We start from the raw sequence: 11,885 nt of genomic DNA on the forward strand, positions 1-11,885 counted from the left end.
AACCAAACCATAATAGTTTCGGGCGACATGACAAACTTGTGCACACTTTTTCATTCATACTTATTTGTTTTCGTTGGATTAAGAATACATATTACACATATTGTTGGTTCATTTTTTTAAATTCATTAAGCCCTGCCTATACCAAACTACAATAGATAAAAGCAATATTATATCTATAAAATATCCAAAGCTATGCATGATTTAATTGTATAATTGTAGATATTTAATAGATAGACGAGTATTTTTTGACTATTATCTATTATCGCTTGTTTTTCGCAGGGTTTACTTGAATTTTAAAAACTAACCAACACCATCTGTAAATTATAGTCTCATTTAAATGAAAACAAATACGTATGACTGACAAAGTTTTGTGTGCACTATTTATGGCGGATCTTAACAGCTTACCTCCACCCTTCGCCACTGCTAGGTATAACACGCTCTGATGGCGGGCGGACCCAATCTTTTATATTTTGAAAGTTAACCTTAGTAACCTTTTATTTGTTTCCTCAAAACGGGACATCTAATAATTTTTAGGTAATAAGTAGTGTATGTATTCAAGAAAACGCATATAGAACTTCATAGTTTTTATTTATTAATGAAAAGAATAGAAATGAACACGTGAAAACAATAATAATTATTTTACAATAATCAATTTATATTTTTCTTAAGTACCTAGGTATATTTGGTTTTGATTTCAAATATAAATAAAATTCTTGGCATGATTTCTTATAATTTACTTTTGGTAATAAACATTGCTTTAAGGCTATACCTCAGTTGAGGCATGTTCTAAAAAGATCGTGGCTAGGCGATGTGCGGATTGTGCAAATGACGTATACCGAACGAAATATAATTTGTCATATAAATCCAACATGCGTAAATTTAATGTTCTTTTTATTGTTCTATTAGTAACAATAATAATATATTTATTGACATGTTTGTTTTTCAAGTAAATGGGTAACGTTTTTAGTCGTCTTTACACGATTTAAGAATTAATACCCCCGTCACCATCACGAAACAAATTGACGTGTTCACAGCTCGCCTTCGATTGCCAGCGAGTCCAAAATTTCGTTACACCTATAGTTGAAAATTATTTGCTGTTTCACTGAAGTAACGTCTTGAACTGCGACTTGCAACTATGTTTATCGTTTTTGTTATTATTCGCGCCTTTTTTTAAATTATTACCATGGGTTGCTCTCTTTCTGAAAACGGTCCCGTTCAAAACAGGACGTATGGCCACGATAGGTAGTACCAATGTAGTCGAAGATTTGGCGGAGACATCGATTCTCAAAGTTCATAACTCGAGATCCTTGAAGCTCTGCAAAATGCGTTGTCTCAGCCATACAGGAGCATAATATGTAGTATGGCGCAAAAACAATAGACATTTATGGTCCTCATAGAATAATTACAGCCTTGACTTACACTCATGGCCCCCACATCTTGAAGCGGACACCCAGGCTAGTATCTAGGCGGCGACTTTTTTTATATCAAAGATAATTTGTGATGTGTATTTATCTCACTTATCTGGTCAACTCGCCTCGCCGGGCCCATCCTGAGCCCGAGCCCCTAGGCTAGAGCTCTGTCAGCCCCCCCCCTTGTGGGGGCCATGCTTACACCTTGCTAGTTTTCAGTAGGCAATTAATAACTTGAAATGCATTTTTATAAACTCCACGGGCGGTTGATTTGCCATAGAAAAATAATGTAAAAGTTGACAGGAAACAAATAAACACAATATACTAATTTAAAAGTAAACTATTTATTTTATTCATTAAATAATTCACAATATTTGAGAATTTATTATTCTTAAACATACACATAATTTAAAAAACCTAAGTTATAAGAGGGTACCTAGGCACTAGAAAAAAAAATCTTTTTTGATGGGACTTAACTGTGGGACACCAGATGAATCATGTCCGGAAACTTGTACGCATGCAGTTCGCCGTATCACACTTCACCGTGAAATGTTGTATCGGAAATAATATATGCCGTATATTAAAGACCATCCAACCTCTTTGGGTCATATAGTAGTGACAGAGAATTCACGTCTAAATAAAACACGGTTCTTGTCGGTTTGCACTTTACAGGAAGCCAGCAGTAAACAAATTTTGAAATAGCCGAAAACTGAATTATTTGTTAGGTTAGGTTAGGTTTTCATTCTTGAATTTATGAATATTGCCAAAATCAACAATGAAAATTGAATTAATGTCTCACGGCGAACTGTGCCACGGTGAAATGTTTTACGTACAATTTACATATATGTAACCCAGATGAATTGTTTTACATTCAATATTTTAACCACATTTTGCAAACATTCCAATGGGATCGCTTGGGCTACCTAGTATACCATTGACTTTTTTTTTTACACTTATTGCTAATATTTTAGTAGGGGGTTGTAAATTGGGACACTTCTTGCTCTAGAAATTCAGCCACTATAGCGGCGATAGAAGAGTTACACATTATGTTGGCAACTATGTTCTCTACTTCATTTTAGTTTCAGTTAACCTTTGAAGCATCAAGTCTGAATTATTGACTTTTGTGCTAGGTACATTCAAAATAAAATTTAGCTATCATTTCCTAAATGTACAAAAACAATGAGATTATAATTATTAACGATATTTTCTTATGTAGGTAGTGCTAACGCAGCAATGTTTATGTAAGCAATCTATCAAATAATTAGTATTTCTATATTGCTTAGAAAATTAAATTTACTTTATCAAAGGTACGCATGGTTGTACCTTGAGCAGTGACGTCCCGTAGGGGTAGGCAGATTGAGCGTCGCTTGGGGGCGGCAAATCGAGATTTGGTATAACTACTTATAGAAATAGCTTTGTAAAAATGGTGTGGAAATAACAAATCTAAATGATACAAACCAAATGTGTCAGAAATATCAACCAAATACGACATCAGACTTTGATGATTTGGTTAAGTGTCTAACTTAATTACATTTATTCGCTTTTTATAATTAAATTTAATTTTGTATGCTTTATTGGTGTGTATTTTGTTAGTAATGTATCGATACAACACATTTCTTAGATACTGGAGTCATGAAAGGGTGATAAAAATACTGTATAAAAAATGGGGCGGCTTTTTGGCACTGCCTAGGGGCGGCATTTTGCCTACGGACGTCACTGACTTTGAGACGCTATTCTGGTTTTACATTGGGTTACCCAGTGTACTGTGAAATTCCTAATATAGCAAAGGACCCATTTTGTATTCCCCAATGTTGACAACATCGTCGTTGGTCGCAGTAATATAATTATTGCCAACTCCAACAATACGACGCGGGTTTCATTCCTTCAACATTGATTTCCACATTTAATTAAGATACAATAAAAATGTAACATATTATTATCTAGGTACCTAATAAAAACATTTATTAATGAAATTCTGGTTCATTTTCACATCATAAAAACTACAATATTCATATAGTACCACTATGTTCCAAAGTAGGACCTTGGGACTAGGGATTCCGAGCTATTTTCGATACCTATAAAATCCGGGATTGATAAACACAATCCCGAAACTTTCGGGATTGATTTATTCATCATTTTTTATGGAAAATAAAATAAAAACGAAAATATACTTTTAATAACAAATAATCCATTAGAAATAAACTGAATTTAAATAATGAGAAAGATTGGAAAAAACAATGCTTCGCACTATTAACATAGTAATTCCACCATGATCTCATACGTTTTACGGCAGTTTCATATTTGGCTGACTTATTAGACTTATGAAGCGGAAAGGTCATAAGCCATGATTATTTACTTATTTTAAATCTCGCTAACCCATTCATTACGTCTTTACTATCAGAAATAGCAATCTCATATAATATCTATAATGTGTAAACGCTACACCATGATTTGCTTTACTATTTTAAATCTCGGTAACCCATTAATTACGTCTTTACTATCAGAAACATCAATCTCATACACAATGCTTACGGGCCCTTTTAATTAATTTTGTAATTAACGTGTTAATTTGCATTTGAAAAGTAATTAGCAAAAACACAATTTTGTGCGGCCCGTAAGATATGGGTTAAATTCACATTATTATTTATATTACAACATTATTTACTACATTAAACTTATGCATTTCCAAGATTGAACGTATAAAATATTAACAATAAATGTCTTAAATAGTATAAAATATACTAGATTTATTTTTGATCTATTTTATCAATATTATTTGTCAATATAAAAATTTTATATTAACAATGGAAAAAATGCCAATCCCGGGACTGTCAAATTGTAATCCCGAAATCCCGGGATCAGAATTTTGGCTCGGGATTGGATTCCCTGCTCTTCAAGAATAATCGTTTACAACTTACTACATAATATTGGCCATGGCCCAAGAATATACATACATGGTAAATAGAGCATGCATTTTTGCAGATTATTAGAATAGGTCTTATTATATTGGCTTATCAGTTCTACTAAGTCATGGACACATTATAACGAGAATAAGTGGTTATATATTTGATCAATCGATAACACACACATTCAGATAACGTCATCTGAACAACTCACTAGGTATATAAATAATTATTTAGGTTAAAAAATATGAAAAATACAAGGCCTGAACAAAAACGATGCACAAGTGCGAGTCAGAAAGTATTCGGCACCCTTATAATCTCTGCGACACGCGCTAGAGTAAGATAAAAGGTTTACAGATGTGTCAGATGATTTGCTATGGTGTCGCCGCCAAATCTTAGTTTGTTGCTTAACTAAGCGTCGATAACCTGCGAGCGCGTATTACTAAAATTGCTTTTTTTTGTGTAAAACATAAAGTCAGTGTTAAATATTTATAGTTAATTAAGTAGAAAAGATGGTTCTGTGTGTTGTATTAAAATGTGGTAGCCGTACTGATAAGCAAGAAGATGGTATTACGTTTCATAGGTAAGTTGATACATGTTCGTGATAATTTATTTGTATATTATTATATATTTTAATATCAAGTGACCGTTTTTCATTAAAATAACTTAAATTATGGATATTTTTACCTAATGGTTGCATTTTGACCGCTTAAAAATACTATATAACGTAAAAAAAATAGAAAATTATAGTTTAATTCTGAGCGTCTAGTGCGAGCACTTTGGGCGAACACCAGCGAAATGGTCTATGATCTCAAATATTAGTATACAAATGCGTTCGCTCATCCACAAACCAAACGCACAGCACGCAGCTTCATTTAGCAATGCAATGGGTGGCGTCTAAGGTGATTCAACCGTATGGGCAGCGCTCAAAATAGAAAATTTTACGAAAATATTAAAATAGTTATTTAATCTTATATGTGTTTTTCTATGGAAATGATTGAGATTTTTTTCTTATATGGCTTGCTTAGCTCAGACGGTTAAATAAATTGTTCCACGACTCGGAACGATAGTATTGGGGATTTCATTAACCGGAACGGTGCTCCGGTCTATTTCAAGCCCTGCGTATGGGTGAGTTTATGTTTGTCGAGGTTACATTTAGTCAAGCATTTATACGAGCATTCATCACATTCATATGGTTTTTCACCATTATGGGAATTTTTATGTCGCCGTAAGCCAAATTTAGTCGAGCATTTAAATGAACATATATCACATTCAAATGGCTTTTCACCTGTGTGCTTTAATTTATGTACGATTAGATTACTCTTGCACGAGCATCTATATTGGCATAAATCACATTTATAAGGCTTTTCACCTGTGTGAATAAGCTTATGTTGTGTGAGATAACGATTTGTTAAACATTTATATGAACATACGTCACATTTAAATAATTTTTCGCCCGTATGGATATTTTTATGTCGACGAAGACCACTGTTAGTCGAGCTTTTAAAAGAGCAAATATCACATTCAAATGGCTTTTCTCCTGAATGAGTTAAATTATGCATTGTTAGATTACTTTTACACGAGCTTCTGTATGCACACATATTACATTTAAAAGGTTTTTCACCTGTATGGGTAAGTTTATGTTGTTTGAGGCTACTATTTGTTAGGCATTTATATGAACAAATATTACATTGATACGGTTTTTCACCTGTATGAGTGTGTTTATGTCTATCGAAATGACTTTTAAACAAGGATTTGTATGAGCATGCATCACACCGATATGGCTCTGCATTGTTATGTATAAGTTTATGTATAGAAAGATAACTATTAGTCGAACATTTAAATTGGCATAAATCGCATTCAAATGGCTTTTCACCGGTATGGGTAAGATAATGTCTAGAAAGATTTCTTTTAGATGAACATTGATATGTGCACGATTCACATTTATATAACTTATCAATTGTATGTGTAAGTTTATGTCTGGTGACTCTATTCTTCATCGAGCTTTTATATGAGCATATATCACATTCAAAAGGTTTCTCACCGGTGTGGGAACGTTTATGCATGCGAAGATTATATTTAGCCGAAGATTCGTATGGACATATATCACATTTAAATAACTTTTCACCTGAATGTGTAAGCTTATGTCTGGTGAGACTACTTTTATTCGATGATTTATAAGAGCACACATCACATGTATATGGCTTTTCACCTGTATGGGTAAGTTTATGTGTAGTGAGATGACAATTGGTTGAGCATTTATACTGGCATACGTCACATTCAAATGGCTTTTCACCTGTATGAATCATTTGGTGTATTCTAATTTTACTTTTTGAAATACTTTTGTAAGAACAACTATCACACGTGTGATAATTTTCTTGGCTTTTACCTGGATGAGACATTTGATGTATCTTCAATTCGCTTGATGAAATACATTTATATGAACAAATGACACATAAGTGAGTATTACTATCAGAAACGTTTACATTTGACTGATCGTTAATCGTCCCAATGTGAAAAATCTTGTGTCCATTTAGATCTTTAAGGGATCCAAAAATTGCCCAACAAATACTGCAAACAAAGTTACGAGGGAAATGATCCAGTCTTCTCAACCTAATTTGAACCTCTTTTGTTATATTGTGTAAATGGGCTTCCCGTTTGATGTTCGGTATGTTTATAATTATCTTAGGAGACTGTACCACGTGACGGGATTCATCAGGTGCAGAACCCGGGGGGTTAGTGAAATCGTCAGGATTATTTTCGAATTTATATATGGCAGCGTTTAACTTGTTATCACCCGGTAGACTCCCATCCCAATTATGATCCGATCCACGTGTGTGGTTAAGCATCTGCAAAATAATAACGTAAGGTCAATGTCATAATAGCTAGGGTAATAAATGTATATCATTAATAATAAAAATAATCTTACATTGACGGCCCACATAGCGTAGGTCAAAATGGAGTTTTATGCTATTTTCAGAGCATAACCCTGAACATTCCTTAAACGTTATAGATAATCTATTTATATAATTCTGAAGCCTTATTATCCTTTATATTTATTTTAAACAGTTGATGACTGCATAAAGTATTTTTATTACATAAAATAGTATTCTTTTAAACCTTTCGCTCTAATGTTTTAGATTTTAGAATATAGTCATATTTCAGTACATCCATGTGCAGTGGTGTTAAGATTTTGTTATATTTATTGATTTATAAAACCATTAGTAAAATTTATGTTGAAATTATTATAGTGAAATATTTACGATAAAAAAATATTTTGATAATCTCTGTGATCGCAAATTTGAGAAGAATTAGGCATTTTATTATTCAAAAAATAGGCAAGATTTACAAATTTAAATATAATTCTAAAGATACTGATTATAAGCTGTCTTTAAACATTCAAATGAGATAAACATTCTACAAATAATGTTTGCTTTACAATAATTATTGACCTAAGAATAAGTTGTGTAGGTCATGCCTGGGGGCCCGGCGTGTCGGGTTGACCAGATAAACACACATCATAAATTAACTTTAATAGTAAAAAAAGGCGCTACTATACTCCGCCATGAACATTTTAGATTATATAATTGTACAATATATTTTCTGATGATTATGTGTCGATACTTGACAGCTCTATTATTAAAGTAGATGTATTAAAAATCTCCAATAATTCACTGTATTATTCATACATATATGTGTAATTTGAACTAAAACACAATTTGAAAAACGTTAATGTAGTATTTCACACCGCCTTTAATCTTTGCGGTAAGGGCCCCCCCAAATACCCTAGCCTGAGGGCCCGTTTCAGGATGTGGGGACCATGGTGTAAGTACACTGAGTGCAATAGACAAAAGACCGATAAACGAGAAATTATGCTGTGTTGAGTAGGTTTTCGTATAATTTAAATGCACTAATACTTTTTTTGTCCATTTTCAATTAATATTTTGGAACTTTAATATTAAAAAACCAAATATAGACGATAAACATTCGGCGAAAAGAACGACTACACCCACTAGTCGGTGGTAGTGTAAGTCAAAAGAATTTTTTTTTCAGTGCAATTCAGCATACGTATTGTAGCTCTCTAGAGTCTAGACCAAGCGGGTAGCACAGCCGACAATATTTGAGTTATGTTTTAGCATACTAGGCGCACACGTCCAGCATGGTCACTGTTAGTCAATTCCAATCCGCCAGTCGCTGATGACACGCTCAACGATTACCGCCGTTATTCCTCCAATTTAATAAAAACTAGAAGAAACTGTACAAATATACCCCCGTGTATTGTGAAAATATGTAAAAATAATTATATGAAGAAGAAAACGAGCCTATGTACTAATTGACATTCTTTTCCTTGGGCCCCACCCAATATTAAATCCTGGGTGCGCCACTGATACCTACTAAACAACTTTCGATTAAAATCGGCTGTAATCCGTGATGAATTGAATATATGATTTTAAAATAGATGGATATCTGACTCCAGACATCCACGGCAAGCTTTACAACGGAGAGATGATTAATTTTAAACATCTGTTTGTAGCAATGTAATGTTACATGCGAATCGTTTTCAATTTTTGGTTCTAAGCAGTTCCCATAATGGGCTTGTTGACATAAACGAGCGACTTTCTGTTGTGAAATATAATAAATAGGTAGGTATAGGTAGCACAACCGGAATCGAGGCGGGCAGAACTCACACAGATGCATTGTTTACAAACAGGAAGTTTCAAATTTTTAAATCGACCTTTGGAATTCTTTGTTTTGATTTAGGAAAAAAATCTAATCTAAAAGTAATCCAAAAAGGATCAGCCTGTAAAATAATACACAGAATCTTTTGTATCTGTAATCGCCTCAACGTTCGGTAACAGACCTATATACTATAAGAATTTGATGGGGCAGACCAGTTTCTCTTGTACGATAAACCTTCACTGAAAGATGGTGAAGTAGACAAAAATAATGTTTTCTGGTTCCTTATGTGTGGGCTGTTTAAAAAATTAGTAATTTATACAAAAATGTTTAAATTACTAGGAAATTTGACTCCAAACATCGGGGGCAAGCAGAAAACTCAAAAACAATCGGAACTCAAATACCTAACGGGTGAGAAGTAGCAGGTAACTGATAAGCTTAAACATGTGTAAAGAATACGTCATACGTCGAATACTGACACCTACTCTCGGTTTATGCATTGACGCTCATTTAATATTGATGTATTACCAATGGCGGCTCGTCTATATGCACTACGGAACTGCAGCATCCCCAAGCAAATCGAGAAACATGGAATATTATAATAAACATAAATTTATTATATGAAAGTATCGATATTATTTAAACGTGAATTAAGCTCACCCGCGCACCGATATATTCAATAATTATCATACACCGCGGAACTGCAGTACCGTTTTCAAACAAATATGCTCGAATAGGCGTAGGAGGGGTGCGGGGAGCGGGGCACGCAGCTGGGAGCTTGATCGGTACATCCGGCCCGCCAGTATATGAGTAGCACGTGACAGTACGTGAGCAGGCGCGCGACAGCGGAGGAAAGAAATATAGCTTCAATGATTTATTGGCATTGGTAAAGTTTATTTGCAAGTAATTTATGCAAAGTTCTTTATTTTTATTACTTATTAATATAATTAACAATTTACATTTAATTTTGATGTTAATAGTTAAATATAATAAAAAATAAACATTTTTTTATTTTTAATCAACCGCAGCACCCCCAGATATCTTATCCACGAGCCGCCACTGTTCACTGACACATTATTGCACGTGCATAATTCGTGTTTCATTTTAGCAGGACATTGACACATTCAAAACCATGCATCAAAATGTAGCATATTATTGCATATAGCCGATAGGAATTCTAGTTATTATCTGTTCTGTGGGGGCAAGGTTCGTAGCGGATTTTAGATACATGAAAAAGGTACCTAAAGGGATGATGATTGGTTTTAAACATTTGTGGGTAGCGATATAAACTTACATGCGAATCGTTTTCACTTTTTAGGACAAGACAGCTGTTGTCATTGTGGGTTTGTTGAGATATGCGATCGACTTCAGATGTTTCGTATATTTCAGGTTTGATGTCAACCTAAAATCAAAACAATAAAATAATCACTACAAGATAAAAAGAACGTTTTATATACAACGTTTTTATATTTTCTGTTGAATCATATAAACTTGACTTGACTAGCTTAAAAGATTAAAACAATTTGTACTTGATAGAAATAATACTGAAGTGTCATTTTGACATTTCATATTGATTTTCATAGTAACGCACGTATATATTAATAATTTCGTTACTAGGACCCCAGACCCCTAGTAACCAATAATAGTGGTTTGGATTATGGGTTTCTTCCGAAATAAATTTTTATACAAAAAGAATAAGCTAAAAATGAATTCAATTCTGGTTAAAAGTATTAAAATAATGCATTGGCATCGTGTTCTGATATATTCTAAAAGTTTCGAATGTGTAGCTAGTCGGGAATTTAGTTAAAAATCGATTGCAAGATTTGTACTGGGCAAACAACCAACGGACAAATAAGAATACGATCTAATAAAAACGTTGTAAAAATGAACAGAAACAGTTAATTATCTGAAAGGCACTGCATGAAACATTATAATACATAATAATATATTGTGGCTAGGTTTCGACTAAGTTCATTAAACAGTGTTACAAAGGCTTGATTATATACCTATTCATTTAGAACTGAACATTGCGTTTGATTGTCACATTACAGGTGATAACTGCTCTAAGTATTTCATTTACGTACATACGTTTAATATAGTAATTACGTTGGAATTAAAGAATCAGAATTAAACTACTATATACTAAACATAATACTTACTAGTTCAAATTATTGCAAAATAAAAGAGGTACCCACCTCAAAAGTGCACTCAATTGTCTCCACATGTTCTTGCTTGACTGGCGATTGCAAAATATGATCTTCAGGAATGTTGGGAGAGTTGAATAACCCGGAGACACCACTGAGTGGTGTTTCTGTATTGTATTCGAAGTCTCCTGGCTCGATTTTAATGTCCATTTTCAAAATTTTGGTCTTTAATGGATGAATATCGGACGAATTATTAGCTGGACCTATTCGCAACGTTGTCACATCAAATATTTTGACAGCCACTCGAATCAAATGTTGCCATCATTTACAATTTACAGATCATAGACTATTAACTTTATTTAATATATTGCAATATTATTTTTAGATTACTTGTACAACTACCTAATTGTCAATGACAATGAGCTACTTTAAGAGCTGCTTGTTGGCCTATTTACAATCTGCCTGTAAAGTCGCACAGTGTCATCATCGACCAAGCTAACAAGCAGATTGTAAACAATCTACCGAGATAAGTTGAAAGCCGGCCAACTTTACACGCTAGACGCCGGCGCAGTAGAGTGTAGTAGCGATTTCCCGGTAAAAAACCAACTACGTTCTCTCAAAATAGTCGCTAGCTTTTTGGCTTCTCATTGAATGGAAAGTTTTGTGTGTCATCTATCATCACAATCGCCATAGTTGAATCGCCCGCTATTAAATTCGCCAACAAACAGCTCGTAAAGTAGCTCAATGTAATT

General features: G+C 33.7%; 1 protein-coding gene across 1 annotated transcript; it reads right to left on the bottom strand.

Annotated features, from left to right (window-relative positions):
• Nucleotides 1-5,325: 5,325 nt before the first annotated feature.
• On the bottom strand, nucleotides 5,326-11,430 carry LOC147076700 (uncharacterized). Its single transcript, XM_085941327.1, has 3 exons — nucleotides 11,185-11,430; nucleotides 10,284-10,391; nucleotides 5,326-7,161 (listed from the first exon to the last, which is right to left on the bottom strand). The coding sequence occupies exons 1-3, from the start codon at nucleotides 11,341-11,343 to the stop codon at nucleotides 5,419-5,421; spliced, it is 2,010 nt and encodes a 669-aa protein (XP_085797453.1). The 5' UTR covers nucleotides 11,344-11,430; the 3' UTR covers nucleotides 5,326-5,418.
• Nucleotides 11,431-11,885: the final 455 nt, after the last annotated feature.

The sequence above is a fragment of the Rhyacophila brunnea genome, unplaced genomic scaffold (assembly GCF_057557595.1).
Source record: "Rhyacophila brunnea isolate RB1 unplaced genomic scaffold, BYU_Rbru_1.0 scaffold_13, whole genome shotgun sequence".
NCBI classification, from domain to species: Eukaryota; Metazoa; Arthropoda; class Insecta; order Trichoptera; family Rhyacophilidae; genus Rhyacophila; species Rhyacophila brunnea.